The sequence below is a fragment of the Passer montanus genome, unplaced genomic scaffold (genome assembly GCF_014805655.1).
Source record: "Passer montanus isolate IOZ18808 unplaced genomic scaffold, ASM1480565v1 scaffold244, whole genome shotgun sequence".
Lineage (NCBI taxonomy): Eukaryota > Metazoa > Chordata > Aves > Passeriformes > Passeridae > Passer > Passer montanus.
Window position 1 is genome coordinate 68,651 of NW_024367082.1, and position 18,861 is coordinate 87,511.

Genomic DNA, 18,861 nt, shown 5'->3' on the forward strand with positions numbered 1-18,861 from the left:
TAGGACAGGCAGTGCAGGGCCACCAGAGCCGTGTGCTGCCTGGGAGTGCTGGCTGGGGTGTCTCTGAGAACTTGGCTCTGCTCTTCCCTCAGGTGTGAAACAGAGATTTTTATTGGTTTTGGAGTAATGCTTTCTAGGAGTGAGGTGATGAATCCTTTCCACCCAGGCAGAGCATGAGCTGGCTCAGGTGTGGTCCCCTGTTAGTGGAGCCTGAAGATTTCTCCATCTTTCTCCATCTCTAGGTCCCTGAAAACCACATTAGTATTTCTTGCATTTCTCTTCTGTGTAATCTTCTGATCCTGGAGGTCTTTTCCAGCCTCAGTGATTCCTGGATGTGGCTGGTGTGAGGCCCCAGGCTGGCTCTGGTGGCCCCTCAGCCCAGTCCCCTTACTGTGAGGAGAACGTGGCTGTGCAGCTCACAAGGAGCTGGAGATCTCCCAGACTGGTGGTCGTTGTCACCCAAGAGCAGAGCAGCTTTGGGAAGTTGATTGGGAATGCTTGGTTGTCCTGCAGCTCTGGGGAGTGCTCAGGAAGGAACCTTGCACGGGACCAGGTTGCTCCAAGCCTGACCGTCCTGTCCTTGAACACTCCAAATGGCATCTGCCTGCTGCCTCCAGGGATGATTCCTTGGGAAGAACCATGGGATGATGGAGCTGAGCACAGCAGAGAGCCTGGTGCCCTTGAGCAGCAGGGTTTGACGTTCATGACACTGCTGTCACATTCCTTATATAATGAAATACAGCCCCGGGAGAGAAGGGAATGCTGATTCCTGACTGTGCTCCCTATCCCTAAACCATGGCTGTGAGCTGGAGACTGATCTTGGAGCAGAACTGGAGAGACACCCAGCTTGTGCCAGCCCCCAGTGTGGGGCTCACCCAGAGCTGCTCTTGGTGCCAGCAGGGCTCTGCTGCAGCAGAAGAAAACTTCGTTAGTGTGGGATACCCTCTGCTGCTGCAGAATAACTTTGTTAGAGTGTGGGATACCCTCTGCTGCAGCAGAATAGCTTTCTTAAAGTGTGGGATAGCCAGTGGTGGATATCAGGTTCCAGGGCTGGCTCTTCCCAGGGTTTGGTCTCCATCCCCCTGTGCCTTGCAGAGGGGCTGTGCTGGGGTGTAGAGAGGCTCTGAGAGGAGGAAAGCAGCGTGTTGAGCACCTGTTTGATGGCACAAGGTTAGACCTGAGCTCTTGTTTCAGGTGGTTCTGATGGAATGGCCTGGAAAGCTGCTGGGCAGGTTGCAGAGCAGTGGAAGGGGCGTCCCAAGGCTGTAGAACAGTGGAAGCAGGGTCCCAAGGTGGCAGAATGGTGGAAGGAGGGTCCCAAGGTGGCAGAATGGTGGAAGGAGGGTCCCAAGGTTGCAGAGCAGTGGAAGGAGGGTCCCAAGGTTGCAGAGCAGTGGAAGGAGGGTCCCAAGGCTGTAGAACAGTGGAAGGAGGGTCCCAAGGTGGCAGAGCAATGGAAGGGGGATCCCAAGGTTGCAGAGCAGTGGAAGAAGGGTCCCAAGGTTGCAGAACAGTGGAAGGAGGGTCCCAGGATTGAAGAGCAGTGGAAGGAGGGTCCCAAGGTGGCAGAGCAATGGAAGGGGGATCCCAAGGTTGCAGAACAGTGGAAGGAGGGTCCCAGGATTGAAGAGCAGTGGAAGGAGGGTCCCAAACTGTGTTTCAGTGCCCAGGGCTGCTCTGCTCACGCAAAGGCTGGTGCCATCCACATCCTTGGCTGCCCAGCCCTAACCCATGTCCTGCAGAGCCTCTGCAGGTCCAGGAGCTGCACAGGGCTCTGTGCTGCCAAAGCTTCTGCTGCTGGGGGACAGGGACAGGATTGTGTCTCTTGCTCTGCCCCGGGACAGAAGGAGCTGCCATTCCACTCCCTGGCAAGGAGAGAAGGTTTCCAAAGGTGCTGGATGTCTTCCTTGCTGCTGCTCAGGTGTCACATCCTGTTGTTCAGCAGTCAGGGAAGGAGCCTGATCCTGTGGAAACTGTCACCTTTTGTGTTGGAATGCCTGCCTCAAGCCTGGCACCAGTTAGGATTTGCCAGCAGCAGATGTGACAGCACAGCCTGATCCTGGTCCTGGAGCATCCTGTGCTCAAAGGGTTCAGTTTTGGAAAGGCTCCACAGGGACTGGGGGGCACTGGGATGTGCTGGGAGCCATCCTGAGCTCAGGACTCACTGTGGAAAGGCCAGCACAGGGACTGGGGAGCACTGGGATCTGCTGGGAGCCATCCTGAGCTCAGGACTCACTGTGGAAAGCCAGCACAGGGACTGGGGAGTGCTGGGATCTGCTGGGAGCCATCCTGAGCCTCCTGGAGCATCCTGAGCTCAGGAGTCAGCTGTGGAAAGCCAGCACAGGGACTGGGGAGTGCTGGGATCTGCTGGGAGCCATCCTGAGCCTCCTGGAGCATCCTGAGCTCAGGAGTCAGCTGTGGAAAGCCAGCACAGGGACTGGGGAGTGCTGGGATCTGCTGGGAGCCATCCTGAGCCTCCTGGAGCATCCTGAGCTCAGGAGTCAGCTGTGGAAAGCCAGCACAGGGACTGGGGAGTGCTGGGATGTGCTGGGAACCATCCTGAGCTCAGGACTCACTGTGGAAAGGCCAGCACAGGGACTGGGGAGCGCTGGGATGTGCTGGGAGCCATCCTGGCTCTCTGCCTGGGGCTGCTCTTTGCTGCTGCACACGTGGAGCTGTTCCCCTTGCTCTGGTTTTGCATTTATGGGGTGAGTGTGTGCTTCATCAGGGCATTGTCAGACTTGGAATTATTACATAGCAAATTTGATTTTCCCACAATGTGACCCATAAATTTTAAACCCAAAAAAGCTCAATAAACCTCTTGTGTAGTGCAGGAGAGGTGACATCACCTGTGTTTGCTCACCTGGCTTGACTGGAATATTGCAGAGTGGAGTCTTTTGGATGTTAAAAAAAAGATACAAGACTCCCATTTCTCTTGTTTAATTTTTAATATTATCAAAGTTCCTACTGAGCAAAAAAAAAAAAGTGCCATATTTTCTCCTTTAATTTTTCTGGCTTTTAATTTATTGCCATCAAAGTGTTTTATGACCTTTTCCTACTGGGTTGAAGGGTCCTCAGTGTTTTTTATGGAATCATAGAGTGGCTTGGATTAGAAGGCACCTGTCAAATGTCACCCAGTGCCACCCCCTGCCATGGGCAGGGGCACCTTCCACTGTCCCAAGTTGTTCCCTGTCCTGTCCAGCCTGGCTTTAGACACTTCCAGGGATGGGGCAGCCACAGCTTCTCTGGGCCATGTTCTGCCTCCTGTCCAGGCCATGGCCCTCTGATTTGGAGGTGGCTTTGTGACCCTGAGGTGGCTTTGTGACCTCGAGGTGGCTTTGTGATCTCTTCCTGTAAATCTGCAAGTTTTGTCTGATCCAGAGTTCTGTGGGCACCAAGGAGCCAAGTGTGGAATGATTCTCACACAAATGCAGTCCCACCTGCAGTTCCCTTTGCCTGCTCCAGGAGTGGGGCAGGATCATTTTGGTTCTGCTCTGCCACACAATGATCTTGTTGGCCTTCACAGAGAGAGCAGAAAGCAGCAGAAGAGGACTGATGGAGGGAAAATGGCATGTTTAAACACAGTGCTACAGCAAATCCAGTTCTCCCTTCTGCACTAGGCAGGTGCCCTGTGTGTAACAGGGAGCTTTGCTGCTTGGGGCCAGGGTTATTTATGTACAAGAATCAGGCATTACAATAACCCCCACAGAAATCACAGGGCTGAAGCTTTACCTGCCTTGAAGCTGGTCCCTGTTTGCTGCAGCGTGCTCTGACTGTCACTGGAGGAGAGCAGGAACTCCCAGCCTGTTCCAAGACACTGCAGAGGGAAACAATCCCCAGCCTGGGCACTGGCCAGACTGGGACAGGCTGGAAGATGGAGTTTAGCTGAAAAAGGGCTGTGCTCAACTCAGGAGCAGCAAAGCTAAGTTTGCAGGGAAGATAACAGATTATTTGGAGGAAGTGCTGAAGTCAAATCTCCTACCAGGACTGGCAGCCCAACACTATGCTCTGGTTAATAAGTCAGTCAAACTTTTCATTAATTACAGTTTGTTTCATCCTGGCACAGTGTGTGCACATACACAGATCCCTCCTCCAGGGAGAACCCCAAAACTTCTCCATATTTCTGCTTCTGGAGTGATTAGAACTTACTTTTAAAAACTTACTTTTAATCTGTCATTTGTTAGATCATTGTTTTCATTGTATTTTATCTTGTGCAATCTCTTCCCTGCTGGCTGCCCCATTGCCTGCTTGTCTTTGGTGTAATTCTATGGAGTCCTGACTTCTTCCAGCCTTCCTTTTGCTGGATTAGAGAAACCGAATTTCTCTGGTGTTCTCTGGAAAGAGGGATTTCATTTATTCCCTGCCTTTTCTTTCACCTGATCTACCTGAGCTCAGGTTTGGTGACTACAGACAACATGAGAGAGTGTATCCAGACCTTAGTCCACTAAATTCTACACTTCTTTTTACATTTCAGGTATGGCAGTTCCTGCTCTTGGGTGGGAATTTATCTTTGTTCTTATTTTTATTGTACCTTTAGCTTTTCTTCCTGTATCCTTCAGGACTTGGGGAGGCTTGGCCTCCAAACAAGATGCACTTAGAGACGTCTCTGCCTGTTTGTTCTGAGGCAGGTGATGCCAGGTTTAGTGGAAGTTTTCCATGTATTCACTCCACTGTTCCTTGGATAAATGCTGTCCTGCAAGGCCTGTCCTTAGCAGCACAGCATTGGAGTAGGTTTTAGGAGAGTTGTAAACTCCCCAGTCTTTATAGTCTTGTAATTCTGTATTAAATGAAGGGTAAAAGGATCTTTAGAACAGTCTGAAACAGCTGGGCTGAGAAGAGTCTCCAGTGGAATTTTGTAGTGGAAAATATAGAGAACAAAAAGGACTGCTCCAATGATTTCACCACACAAGAAGGGTCAGTAAGAACAGGAATAAAAATTCTGTGCTGCTGAGGAGATGAAATGGATTGTGTTCTAGTGTTACCTGTTCCAGCTGAACCTGGGTGTAGGTTTTTGTCCTGTTTCTGCTTCTGAAATGGTTTGAGGATTGGTAGCTTTGGACAGTGCTTTTTGCTTCTCTTTAAGCATTTGAGTGTTTTCATTTCCAGGGAGACCCTGTCTGGCTGCATCCCATAGTTTGGCCAGGCCAGACCCTTGCAGGATTCTCTTCTTTTTCTGTCTCTGTGCCTGTGACAAAGCTGGCTCCCAACTGCTTCCTAAGTCCCACTCTGTGCAGTTCATTAATGAAATAGCTAATCCTGGAATCCCGTTTTGTGTAGTTCATTAATGAAATAACTAATCCTGGAATCCCGTTTTGTGTAGTTCATTAATGAAATAACTAATCCTGGAATCCCGTTTTGTGTAGTTCATTAATGAAATGAATAACTACACAAATAATAATGAAATAACTAATCCTGGAACCATAAAGCAGCCCAGGGTTTTGAGGGGAAGGGGCCTTGGTGAGGCTCTCAGCAGCCAGCCTGTCACATCCAGGGATGTGACTCAGCTCCTCCCCGTGGAGTTTGTCCCAGTGAAAGATTGTTGTCACTGCAAACATTTCTTCCATGCCCCAAGATGAAATCAGACCTTTATATAGACACACAGCAACCCTCTGATCTGGATCTGCAGCCCTGGCACACAGCTGTCAGATGCGGTCTCATGTGGTGTGTGAATATTCACGTAGCTGTAGGAACCTTGGGTTTTACTGATGCTTCAAATGTGACTGTAGTCCATGTTTTTTAAAAGGCATCCTTGCTTCCTTCTTCCTTTGGGAAATGTGGCCACTGTCCTCAGGTCTCCTGGGGAAAGGATGTGCAGGAGCAGAGCAGCACCCTGAGCATGGCAGGTCCCTGTCCCGTCTGTTCCCAGTGTCACTGTCCCGAGATCAGGGGCTGTGGCAGTCCCTGTGTCTGTCCCCAGTGGGGCTGTGACAGTCCCTGTCCCTGCTCCCAGTGCTGATGTCCCCAGTGGGGCTGTGACAGTCCCTGTCCCTGCTCCCAGTGCTGATGTCCCCAGTGGGGCTGTGACAGTCCCTGTCCCTGCTCCCAGTGCTGATGTCCCCAGTGGGGCTGTGACAGTCCCTGTCCCTGCTCCCAGTGCTGATGTCCCCAGTGGGGCTGTGACAGTCCCTGTCCCTGCTCCCAGTGCTGATGTCCCCAGTGGGGCTGTGACAGTCCCTGTCCCTGCTCCCAGTGCTGATGTCCCCAGTGGGGCTGTGACAGTCCCTGTCCCTGCTCCCAGTGCTGATGTCCCCAGTGGGGCTGTGGCAGGTCCCTGTTCTTGTTCTCTGTGCTGCTGTCCCCGGATCAGGAGCTGTGACAGATCCCTGCTCCCAGTGGGGCTGTGGCAGGGCCCTGTCCCCAGATCAGGAGTTGTGCCAGTCCCTGTCCCATCTGCTCCTAGTGCTGCTGTCCCCAGTGGGGCTGTGACAGTCCCTGTCCCTGCTCCCAGTGCTGATGTCCCCAGTGGGGCTGTGGCAGGTCCCTGTCCCCAGATCAGGAGCTGTGCCAGTCCCTGTGTCTGTTCCCAGTGTTCCTGTTCTCAGTGGGGCTGTGGCAGGTCCCTGTCCCCAGGTCAGGAGCTGTGCCAGTCCCTGTGTCTATTCCCAGTGTTCCTGTTCTCAGTGGGGCTGTGGCAGGTCCCTGTCCCCAGTGGGGTTGTGGCAGTCAGTCCCTGTGTCCGTTCCCAGTGCTGCCGCCTGCAGTGGGGCTCTGGCAGGTCCCTGTCCCTGTTCCCAGTGCTGCTGTCCCTGGATCAGGGGCTGTGGCAGGTCCCTGTCCCTGTTCCCAGTGTTCCTGTTCTCAGCAGGGCTGTGGCAGGTCCCTGTCCCCAGATCAGGGTCTGTGGCAGTCCCTGTCCCATCTGCTCCCAGTGATGCTGTCAAAGCTCCTGTTTTTGGCTCTGTGCTTTGCACTGTGTTTTGCTTTGCACTGGTTTTGTGGAGGTGCTCAGTGGGAAGTCAGTGAAGTTCACAAACTCCTCTGCCCTGTGCCCCCCATCTCTGCCCTCCTGATACCCTTTCTTTTGAGAGCTAAACCCACTGGAACAGAGGAAGGGATAATACCAGAGCCAGGAAACCTCCAGCCCGTGTCCAGGGGCTGCTCTCCTGCCAGGGCTGCTTTTCCTTTGTGCTCCTTTCCACTGTCTGGGGTTAATTTAGCTCTCAGCAGTCACACAGCAATCTCCCATCTCCCTTTTGCTCACTGTTATTTTCAGCCTGTCTCCTTGTCCCCATGAGCTGTCACTGACCAAAGCCAGACAGATTTAGCTCTTCTCATCTTTCCTGGTGAATCAGTGCCTCCAGCTCCTGCTCTTCCCTGTCCCAGCTGTGTGCACCCAAGGTGAGCAGAATCCCAGAGTTATTCAGGTTAGAAAAGACCTCCAAGGCCATAGAGTTCAACCTCTGACTGAGCCACACCTTGTCACCAGCCCAGAGCCCCGCGTGCCACATTCAGTCATTCCCTGAACACCTCCAGGGATGGAGACTCTGCCACCTCCCTGAGCAGCCCCTGCCAGTGCCTGGTGAGCCTTTCTGGGGAGAAACTTCCTGATGTGCAGCCTAACCCTTGAGGCTCTGTGTGACAGTTACAAACTGATGTGTTGTGCCATATTACACTGACTGAGTGTGTAATATGGCACAGAGTGGAGTGACAGGACCTGAGAGGCCCAGACCTCAGCAGGACAAAGGGATCCTTCCCTGGTGGGTGCTCAGCTCCTGGTGCTCTCTGGATCAAGGTTTCTGGGCTGTTCATGCCCATGTATGTCATCCATGGAGATGCCATCCATGGTTTTGTCTGATCCTCTCCCATTCCTTTTATACATTTCAGTCCCACAGAATCTAGCAGCAATCAATTATTAGTTTACTTCAGCTTTATATCAAAAAGCATTTTTTAAACCTGCTGCTGATATTTCATTTGGTTTCTTACTGAGTTCCACTGAATATCCCTAATTCTTTTGTCATTACAAACATGGAATAATAATCTCCTATAAAGTTATTAATGGCATTAAAAGATTAAAAGGATCTATGTCCCCCTTCTGAATTGGAAGGCCCCCAGCCTCCCCTCATATGGAATTATTTCAATTCTGTCTGCTTTAGAGTAAAGCCACACCTGACAGATCTTGGTAGAACCCAAATTCTTGTTTCTCTCCCGATGGTCTTAAATGGTTCTTGGCTTGTACACCACACGCCTGTACCAGCCTTGGCTGAGGCCAGTGCCAGGTCTTGGGGCACAGCCTCCATGTTTTGCACAAGTCTGCTTAGTGAACCTTCACTTCATCAGCCAAGTCTGGAGCCTTCTCAGGATGAAATAATTTGGGTTTTGAGGGACCTGGTTTTCATAGAATTCAGCTGTTTCTCATGAGAGCCATTTGTGTGCCTGCTAAGAGCCACATGTGTTCCTCAGGTACTCCTGGAGTGGTGTCTATGGGTGAGGAGCTGATGGTCAGGAATCCTTCTGGGATTCCAGCACCAGCACCATGTTCATCACTAAACCATGTCCTCAGCTGCCATATCCACATGTTTTTAAACACTTCCAGATATGAGGACTCCAGCCCTGTCCTGAGCAATCCATGTCAGGGCTGGACAGCCATTTACAGGAAGGAATTTTCCCAGTATCCCATCTGAACCACTCCTGGCACAACTTGAGACTGTTTGCCCTTGTCCTGCCTCTTGTTCCCTGGGAGCAGAGCCTCACCCCCACCTTGTTCCACCTTCCTGCCAGGGAGTTGTAGAGACTGAGGAGGTCCCTTCTGAGCCTCCTTTTCTCCAGCTGAGCCCCCTCAAGCTGCCTCAACTGCTCCAGACCTTTTCCCAGCTCTGTTCCTGTGTCTGGACTTGCTGATGCCCCTCAATGTCTCTCTGGTTCTGAGGCCCCAAACTGACCCCAGCTGCGTGCATTTATAAATGTGCAGCCATTTATAAATTGATGCCTTTCTGTCTTCTGTGTGTGAAACCCTTGAGCCCCGCTCCTGTGGGTGTGCTTGGAGGAAGAACTTGGACTTTCAGCAGCTCTGAGCTTTGTTCCCTCCATGCTGTGGATGCCATGGTTGGTGTCTGCCGTGCCCCTGGCAGGCTGCAGGAATCCTCAGTGGTGAGCAGCAAATTCAGACTGCCCCAAAGCAGCAAAACACAGGAGAAGCAAATGAGATAAAATTATTTTCTTTTTTTCTCTGAGGCTTCTCAGCTTCTCAGGAGAGAAATCCTGGCAAAGGGATTTTTCTAGAAAATATGAGGGTGCCAGGCTGTGGGTAGATCCCTGCCTTTGGGGAAAAAATACACAAAGGGTAAAATACTACCCAGTAAAGCCCATGGCAGGAGCAATGGCAAAGAGGGAGCTGAGCTGTCCCTGCTGGGGTAGCTCTGTGCTGTGGTTTCAGTGGTTTTGGTGTGGTTTTGTGGCAGTCCAGGCAGCCCAAGAGCAGCCTTAAGAAAGAGGAGCTTGGGGGAACAAACAGCTTCAGGGTTTAGGGCCAGAAACAGCCTGAGCTGTAACGTGAAGGGCCACTCCAGGCTGCTGGATCCAGGTCCTCTTCTTGAGGTTCGTGTTCACATCAGTTAATGTTTGCATGGACCTCAAACAAACATCCACCAATCTCACCACACTGGTTTTTGTGTGATTTCCTTGGGAGTTTGAAATCTTTCAGTCTGTATTTATGTATAATTGTATTTATGTATTTATATTTATGTATTTATATCTAATTCAAGCCCCTTTGCTGCAGTTGTCTCAGTATTTTTAATCTGGCCTTTTTTCTCCTTGGTGTTTTGCTTTTCAGTGTACGTTGATGGACAGAAAGTTCTTCCCCCTCAGGCCAGTTGGTTTCTCTGGCAGATTTCCCCATAGTTTTAGACTGGTTTGCTGAATTTGTGAAATCCAGGGGTTTGTGGCATATCTTTCTGTTAGTTTACAGCATCAGCTTCCCATGCAGCTGGAAGTGACTCTATGACCAGTGACATCAGACAGTCCTCAGTCATTGTCCAAAGTCATGATCACGTCCAATGGATCCAGACACTGAGCAGACCTGGGCACAGCAGGATCCTGCTCTTAGACCAGCCTGTGATCCTTCCCTGAAGCCCTGGTTTGCTGTCATTCCTGTGATCCTTGCTGAAGCCCTGGTTTTCTGTCATTCCCGTGATCCCTGCCTGAAGCACTGCTTTGCTGTCATTCCTGTGATCCCTGCCTGAAGCCCTGCTTTGCTGTCATTCCTGTGATCCTTACTGAATCCCTGGTTTGCTGTCATTCCTGTGATCCCTGCCTGAAGCCCTGATGTGCTGTCATTCCTGTGATCCCTGCCTGAAGCCCTGGTTTGCTGTCATTCCTGTGATCCTTGCTGAAGCCCTGGTTTGCTGTCATTCCTGTGATCCCTGCCTGAAGCCCTGCTTTGCTGTCATCCTTAGAAACTTTTGTGTTGAATATAGAATTACACAATTTCCTGATCACCAGCATCATCAAGTCCAGCTTCTGGACCTGCACAGAACACCCCCAGAAATCCTCCCATGTGCCTGAGAGCATGGTCTGAGCACTCCTTGGACAATACAGCTGTGAGTCTTCAGAGCATTTCTAGAGTCCAGTGAGTCAGGGTGGAAAAACATGGGTTTTGTAGTTAGCTCCTAATAGACATGGTCATGCAAGAAGCATTGTCTGGTCAGGAGCTGGTTTGAGTTGGGCTGTCTTGGTGCTATCTCCTCACTACCCCGTTTCTCTCTTATTTGGGTATTCCAAAATTCGGAATTTTACTCAGTTTCTGGCACTTGCACCAGAGACAGTGAAGTGATGGTAGGTTGTAGGAGTGTGCTTCTTGATGACAGTGACAAAACCATCCTTTGTCCTCCAAAAATGGAAAGGAGCTCAGAAGTTTCTCTCAACAATTAGGTGAAAAGCCACCTCATAGGACCTCAAGGACTTCACTAAAAACTTGAGGGCATCTAATTAGATAGAAACTAAAAAGTCCCGCCTGAACAATCAGGCAGAAAAAGAAGAGAACAGAAGAACTAGGGGCTTTTGTGAGGTGTTTTTACCAGGAGCAGACCTCTGCACCTGGCTCGGGTTTTTCTGTTTGTTATTTTGCCTTTTATTAAACGTTTTTGTTTCTAGCACTGCAACAGAAGTCATGCTGCTTAGTTTATGCCTGTAAAACAGTAGCTGAGCTATCCTTGGGTATATTATATTTCTTTTGAGAGCTTATGAGACCTAGCTTTGGAAAAGAAAATATAATAGTAGGTCTGGAATCAGGGATTTCCCTGGGAAGATCCCTGAGTGTTCTGCTGTGCTGTTAGCTGGGCACCAGAGGACTGGCAGAGCAGAGCGCCTCAGCTTGTTTCACATTTCCTGCAGGGGGGCTTTGGTTTGGTTTTTGTTTTAACCTTAGCAGAATATGGAGCTCCACACGACGTTGGTTCTGTCGTTGCAGAAGTGAAAGAGGGTTGGGAGGGAAGTGTTGGGGAAGGTAATCTCCTGCTTCCTGTGCTGCCCATGCCGTGGCCATGTGCAGCTGACACCGACACCTGACATCTCTGCAGCAGCCTCTCTCCATCCTTGTTCCCAAAGAGGTGATTGACAAGGAGGACAGCCAGTTTGGTTCTCTGGAGGAGTCTGTGCTCATCTCTGTCACTTGGCTCACCAGCTCCTTGGTCCTTGGCCCTGAGAGAGCCCTGTCTGTCCTGTTCCTTTCCCTGTGTCCTACCACGTGCTCCCTGTCTTCCTTCTCGTGACTGTGGCATTGGGAACGGTTCATGCTGGTGTCCTGAAAAGAAACGCTTCAGCTCCAGTCAGATCAGCTTTGGCAGTGGGCATGGCTGGGTGTGTGGAGGTGGGAGGCAGGAAGGAGCAGACTTGTGGATTGCTCAGCTGTGATCCTGAGCAGCCGGGGCAGAGGGAAGCAGAGCAGACGGGGTTTTTGGAGTTGTGTGTTGATTTCCATCAGTACCACAAAGCCAAGTCCATCCAGAGTGTTCTGGACAAGGTGCCACCCTTGTCACTGCACACTGCTGGGGTGGCCTGGAGTGCCCCAGTGGCTGCTGGAATTACACTCAAGGGCAGCCGTGGCAGAGCCAGGCTGTGGTGTGAGCCTGTCCCTGTCCTGTGACCCAGCTCCAGTCCGTGGCTGCCCAGTTTGCCTCGTGGTGGAATCCCCTCTGCTGTGTCCACCTGGGCAGGCTGACTGCTGGGTCAAGGCTCGGCTGTGGGAAGGGATTTCTGTGTTCCATGCGTTGTGGGGGTGCTGCCTCTGAGGCGTGAGTGCCATGCCTCACCCACAGGTGCCACAGCTCCCCCAGTATGTCCCACAGCCCCCACAGTGTGTCCCAGAGGTGTCACAGCTCCCCCAGTGTCCCACAGGTGCCATGGCTCGCCTACAGGTCCCACAGCCCCCTCAGTGTGTCCCACAGGTGTCACAGCTCCCCCAGTGTGTCCCACAAGTGCCACAGCTCCCCCACAGGTGCCAGGGCCCCCCCACTGTGTCCCATAGGTGCCACAGCCTGCCCAGTGTGTCCCACAGGTGCCACAGCTCCCCCAGTGTGTCCCACATGTCTCACAGCTCTCCCACGGGTGTCCCACAGGTGCCACAGCCCCTCAACAGGTGTCACAGCCCCCCCAAGGTCCCACAGGTGCCACAGCCTGCCCAGTGTGTCCCACAGGTGCCACAGCCCACTCAATATGTCCTACAGCTGTCACAGCTCCCCCGGTGTGTCCCACAGGTGTCACAGCCCCCCCAAGGTCCCACAGGTGCCACAGCCTGCCCAGTGTGTCCCACAGGTGCCAGGGCCCCCCACAGGTGCCACAGCCCACTCAGTATGTCCTACAGCTGTCACGGCTGTCCCAGTGTGTCCCACAGCTCCCCCAGTGTGTCCCACAGGTGCCAGCCCCCACCCAGTGCCAGGGGATGACCCCGAGGTGCCGTTCCTCCCGGGCAGAGCTGTCCCTCGTGCCCTGACGCTGCCCTGTCCCTTGTGCTTGCAGCTGACGCTGACCATCGTGCGGCAGACGGGGGGGCTGGGCATCAGCATCGCGGGGGGCAAGGGCTCCACGCCCTACAAGGGGGACGACGAGGTAAGGCCTGGGCCCTGCCACTGCTGGGCACTGCTTCTGCCGGCTGGAGGCTGGCTGTGCCTCCGTGGGAGCCTTGGGGCCGGCTGGGAGCAGCCCTGGGTGCCCCACGGGGGGTGGGTGGGCTGGAGCAGACCCTGGCCCCTGAGCCAGGAGGGTCTGAGCTGCAGCAGCCGTGGGAGCTGGGGTTCCTCCCCAGCTGGGGGGCACAGGGCGTGGGGTTGCTCCCCACCTGGTAGCATCAGCTGCATTGTGTGATTCCAGTTCCACTGGAGAAGGGTTAAGGTGTCCTTCCCTGGTCTTGTGTGTCACCTAGGGCAGTCCTGCCGGGGGGTTCCTGTCCCCCTCATCACCTTGGGGAGCCCTTCAGTGGGGTTCCTGTCCCCCTCATCACCTTGGGACAGCCCTGCAGTGGGGTTCCTGTCCCCCTGGTCACCTTGGGGCAGCCCTGCAGTGGGGTTCCTGTCCCCCTGGTCACCTTGGGACAGCCCTGCCAGGGGTTTCCTGTCCCCCTCATCACCTTGGGCAGCCCTTCAGTGGGGTTTCTCTTCCCTCTCCCCAGCTCCTGAGCTGCCATGTCCCCTCATTCTGGGTTCAGGGCTGGCATGGGTCTGGAGCTGAGGGGCTGAGGGGTCTCTGCACTCCAGAGGGGTAAGGAATGGGCTCTCCATAGAACAGAGGTTTTGTTTCCAGGGCATCTTCATTTCCCGCGTGTCTGAGGAGGGTCCTGCAGCTCGGGCAGGGGTCCGTGTTGGTGACAAGCTCCTGGAGGTAAGGACTGACTCCTGACAAAGCTTCTAAGAGCTTGGAGGGAAGGTGTGAGGTGATTGGGAATGGATTTGCATCTCATGTGCTTTAGACCAAATTAAGCATTAGGGATGTGTAAGAGCTAAAGAAAATCCCTTTGGCTCAGAGATAGTTGTTTTATTTATATTACCATGAATCTTTTGTTGCTTTATAAGCTCCTGCATTTACTCTGGCCCAGCTCTGAGCTGTTGTGTGGCCCACGTGAGGAGAAATACAATACAAGAAAACAGTGATATTTATTCATTCACTGGGCAGAGCAAAAGTGAACCCTGTAATTCACTGGGCTGAGCAAAAGTGAACCCTGTCAATAACTTATTACCCATGGAGCCAGCCATGGGAATTGTTTGGCTGGGAGGGGACCTTAAATTCATCTCATTTCACCCCCTGCCATGGGCAGGAACACCTTCCACTAGCCCAGGCTGCCTGGGCTGACCCCCTGCTTCTCCCTTACGTGCCACCCTCGGGATGATCTGCTCTGTGACATTCCCCACACCTGGGAACTGTCACACAAACAGCTCCAGGTGTTCCAAGGGTGTGAGCAGGTGCATATCCCTTCTGGAAGATGGACAGAAGTCGACCTGAGTTGTGTTGGATTGTGCTGAATTTTGTTGGTGGAGGTGGTTCTGTGGGGGGGGTTATCTGTCTGGGATGTTACCTGTAGGATGATACAGGTGTAGGGAATTCAGGACTCCCTGTGGGGAAGGAATTCCTCTGAAAGGGCCTTTCTTTGGTTGCCCTGGCCTGGGACAGGCAGCAGATGCTGTGGGAATGCAGGGAAACCTCCCAGAGGTGTGGACACACTTGTGGGAGCAGGGCCCAGGTGGGGTGTGAGGGACTGAGCCAGTTCCCTTGGGCAGCAGTGGCTGGGGTTGGGATGGGTGTGAGGAGAGGCTGGGTGTGAAACTGGGGCTGTGTGAGGTTGGGCTGGGTGTGAGTTTAGGGCTGCGTGTGAGAGGACACTGGGTATGAGGCTGGGGCTCTGTGCAGGTTGGGCTGGGTGTAAGGTTGGGGCTGTGTGTTGGTTGAGGCTGTGTGTGAGGTTGGGGCTGTGTGTTTTGGGGCTGTGTGTCAGGGCCGGCTGGGTGTGAGGTCAGGGCTCTGCTTTTTGGGGCTGTGTGTGAGGTCAGGGCTCTGTGTGTTTTGGGGCTGTGTGTGAGGCTGGGGCTGTGTGTGAGGCTGGGGCTGTGTGTGAGGCTGGGGTGTGAAGGGACCTTGGGTGTGAGACTGGGGCTCTGTGTTGGTTGAGGCCGTGTGTGAGGTCAGGGCCCTGTTTGCTGGGCTGTGTGTCAGGGCAGGCTGTGTGAGGTCAGGGCTCTGTGGTTTTTGGGGCTGTGTGTGAGGCTGGGGCTGGGTGTGAGATCAGGGCTCTGTGTTTTTTGGGGCTGTGTGTGAGGCTGGGGCTGTGTGTAAGGCTGGGGTTCTGTGCTTTTTGGGGCTATGTGTGAGGCTGGAGCTGGGTGTGAGGCTGTGACTCTGTGTGTTTTGGGGCTGTGTGTGAGGTCGGAGCTCTGTTTTTTGGAGCCGTGTGTCAGGGCCGGCTGGGTGTGAGGCTGGGGCTGTGTGTTGGTCAGGGCTCTGTGGTTTTTGGGGCTGTGTGTCAGGGCAGGCTGTGTGTGAGGCTGGGGCCGTGTGTGAGGCTGGTTTTTGGGGCTCTGGTTTTTGGGGCTCTGGTTCAGGGCTGGCTGTGTGTGAGGTCAGGGCTGTGTGTTGGTCAGGGCTCTGTGTTTTTTGGGGCCGTGTGTCAGGGCAGGCTGTATATGAGGCTGTGTGTGAGGCTGGGGCTTTGTGTTTTTTGAGGCTGTGTGTCAGAGCAGGCTGTGTGTGAGGTCAGGGCCCTGTGTTGGTCAGGGCTCTGTGTTTTTTGGGGCCGTGTGTCAGGGCAGGCTGTATATGAGGCTGTGTGTGAGGCTGTGGCTCTGTGTGTTTTGGGGCTGTGTGTCAGGGCAGCCTGGGCTGGGTGTGAGGCTGGGGCTGGGTGTGAGGCTGGGGCTGGGTGTGAGGCCGGGGCTCTGGTTTTTGGCGCTCTGTTTTTTGGCGCTCCGGTTCAGGGCCGGCTGTCGCTGTCCCCGCCCAGGTGAACGGAGTGTCGCTGCACTGTGCCGAGCACCACGTGGCCGTGGAGGCGCTGCGGGGCTCGGGCAGCTCGGTGTCCATGACGGTGCTGCGGGAGCGCATGGTGGAGCCCGAGAACGCCATCACCGTCACCCCGCTGCGGCCCGAGGACGACTACAGCCCGCGGGAGCGGCGCGGGGGGCTGCGCTTCCCCGAGGGCCCCGAGCCGGCCCCGGCCACCGAGCGCTTCTCCACCTGCCTCATGCGCAACGAGAAGGGCCTCGGCTTCAGCATCGCTGGGGGCAAGGGCTCCACTCCCTACCGGGCCGGGGACACGGTCAGTCTGAGCCCTGGGGCCCCGATCCTCCTCGTCCCCGGGCGTGCAGCAGTGCAGCCCAGCCCTGGGCTGGTGGGCTGGGTGCTCTAAAGTCAGGGAATCTCAGAATTCCAGGATGGTTTGCGTTTGGAAGGACCTTAGACCTCACCTTGTGGTGGCCAGGTTCCGCTGTCCCGGGTTGCTCCAAGCCCTGCCCGCCATGGCCTTCAACATTTGCAGGGATCCAGGGGCAGCCACAGCTGCTCTGGACACCCTGTGCCAAGGTCAAACCACCCTCAGAGGGAACAATTCCTTCTCAGTATCCCATCCATCCCTGCCCTCTGGCACTGGGGAGCCATTCCCCCTTGCGCTGTCACTCCAGGCCCTTGTCCAAGTCCCTCTCCCTCTTTTTTATAGAAGGAGGGTGGCTGGGGCTCCCAGTCCCTGCCAGTGACACCTGATCCCACTGCTGCCCTCTTGGCACAGATTCCAGGCTCCGGGCCACGGCAGGACTTTGCTGCCAGGGGCTCTGGGAGCAGAGGGTTTGTGTGGAGTGGGGAACACACGGGAAGCATCAGGGCAGGGGGAGAGCACTGAGACCTGCCCGGGTTTGGAGAGCCAGGCTCGGGCGGGGACAGCCCGGGCTGCTCTGACCCTCCTGCCTGTGCTGCAGGGCATCTTCATCTCCCGGATCGCAGAGGGTGGGGCAGCCCACCGGGACGGGATCCTGCGTGTTGGAGACAGAGTCATCTCGGTGAGTGCGGGCGCAAGGGAGGGGCTGGCCCGGCTCCCTGCCCTCCCCGTGCAGGGCTGCTTCTCTGTTACTGGAGCTGCATTTTGGGAGTCCTTTTTTCAGCTCCTGAGCCTTCTGGGAGAGCGTTTAATTTGGGTGGTTCTCCCCTGTGTGGTGTTGGGTGCAGTTACACCTCCCCCTTCCCCAAATGCTTCATGCAAGGAATGGCATGGAGGGAGGGGACACGGCAGCACTGCCCAGCCTGGTGTCCCTCTGGAGCCTGGGGGGCTCAGCCACGGGGAGGGGGAGCCCCTTGGGGCACAGTGGGGTGGGCTGGAGCAGAGGGAGCTGCCATGGGGTGCTGTGGAGCAGGGCAGGGGTACCCCAGTGCTTCCCTGCTTCACGTGGGGCTCTGCCGTGCTGTCCCTGCGGATCTCACTGCTCTCACCTCGTGTCTCTGCCTCCTGGTCCTCCCTGCCCTCTGCGGGAGCCTCTCCTCAGCCTCCTGACCCTCTTCCCACGCTCGCATGCTGCCTCTGGGAAACCTCCAGCCCCTGGTGCTGGTGGTGGGTTTCTGGCCCAGCTGCTGTGGTAAGAGCACGTGTTACCACAGCGCTGGCGTGAGTAAACACTGATACAGCCTCGTCAGTGCTGGCTTCTGTCTGCTCTATCCCTGGGCTGGGGCTGGCTTGTGTTTGCTCAGGCACAACGTTCTAGTGGAGCTTAGGTCTGACACTGGTGTCCTGGCAGGAAGCTTGAACTGGTGTGGCATCTCTCACTCCCTTCTAGTGCTCCCCACTGCCTGAAATCGAGCCTTGACCCTGATTAATGCCAGATAGACTGGATTATTTTGGATTTGCTCATGTTTTGATGCTCCATGGCACAGAGGCACTACTGAGGCCCATCATTTGGGGTTGGTTTGCTCAACCTGTGGAAAAAGGAGACACAAAACCTTAGAACAGATTTAAAAGTCAAACCTGCCTCCACCCTGCTTCAGCAGCTCTATTTATATCCATGGGCAGCTTCGTAGGAAAAGCAGATCTAATTCCCTAGTAATAGCTTGCAGTGGATTCCTTATGGGATTTGTGACTTCAGGGCTTACAGAGCTGGGGCCTCTGCTGGATTTTGATGTGGCTGAGGCATTGCTGTCATTATTCCTAACAGTCCCAGTGGGATCCCCTCAGGTCCCTGTGCTGTGTGTGACCATGGAGGTTTGGTCATCATTCCTGACACCCCTAGCAGGGTCCCCTCCGTTCCCTGTGCTGAGGTGTGTGTGACCATGGAGGTTTGGTCATCATTCCTGACACCCCCAGTGGGGTCCCCTCAGTTCCCTGTGCTGAGGTGTGTGTCACTATCATAGAGGATTGGTGCTGAGCACCAGCTGAAGCTCAGATCCCCTGCTCACCTCTGAGGAGTGCAGGAACATGCCACCTTTCAGGAGAACACTCCCAGGATTACTCCCAGGATTTCCAAACCTGCTTACTACGCTCTTTGGAAACTGCAATTGCCCATTTTTATTGGAAATCTTCCACAATGCCGTGGCTTTTAGGATGTGGCTGCAGGTTTCCTGTATCTGCATGGGGAAGGGGAGGACCCTCTCTGGGTACAGGGCCCATTTCCAAAGCTGTGCTCTCCTGGTCATGCTCAGCTCTCACTTTGCCAAAGAATTCTGTTTTCTTAAGAAAATAAATACAGCTTCCTGCTCTTCTCCTGTGCTCTAAATCCTCCTGGACTTCTCCTCAGGAGAACTGGGATTGCTCCTTTGACTTTCTTAGGGGAGCTTTGAGCACAGGGATCAAAGAGCCCAGCTAGGTCTCCCCTGAGTTAACACCCCTCAACATGGCCGGTGACTGTCACTCATTCCCTCTGTTCCTGTGTCTCTGGGGAGTCATTTTTGGGGGGGAAAACACTGGGC

At 54.2% G+C, this 18,861-nt stretch overlaps 1 protein-coding gene across 1 annotated transcript in view; it reads left to right on the forward strand.

Annotated features, from left to right (window-relative positions):
- The window catches only part of SCRIB (scribble planar cell polarity protein), a 112,885-nt gene that overhangs the window by 44,570 nt on the left and 49,454 nt on the right, over window positions 1-18,861 (forward strand). The window contains exons 17-20 of the mRNA XM_039711259.1: window positions 12,952-13,041; window positions 13,732-13,809; window positions 15,920-16,234; window positions 16,887-16,967. Of these exons, the coding sequence (XP_039567193.1) occupies window positions 12,952-13,041; window positions 13,732-13,809; window positions 15,920-16,234; window positions 16,887-16,967 (564 nt within the window). The remainder of the gene's footprint in view (window positions 1-12,951; window positions 13,042-13,731; window positions 13,810-15,919; window positions 16,235-16,886; window positions 16,968-18,861) is intronic.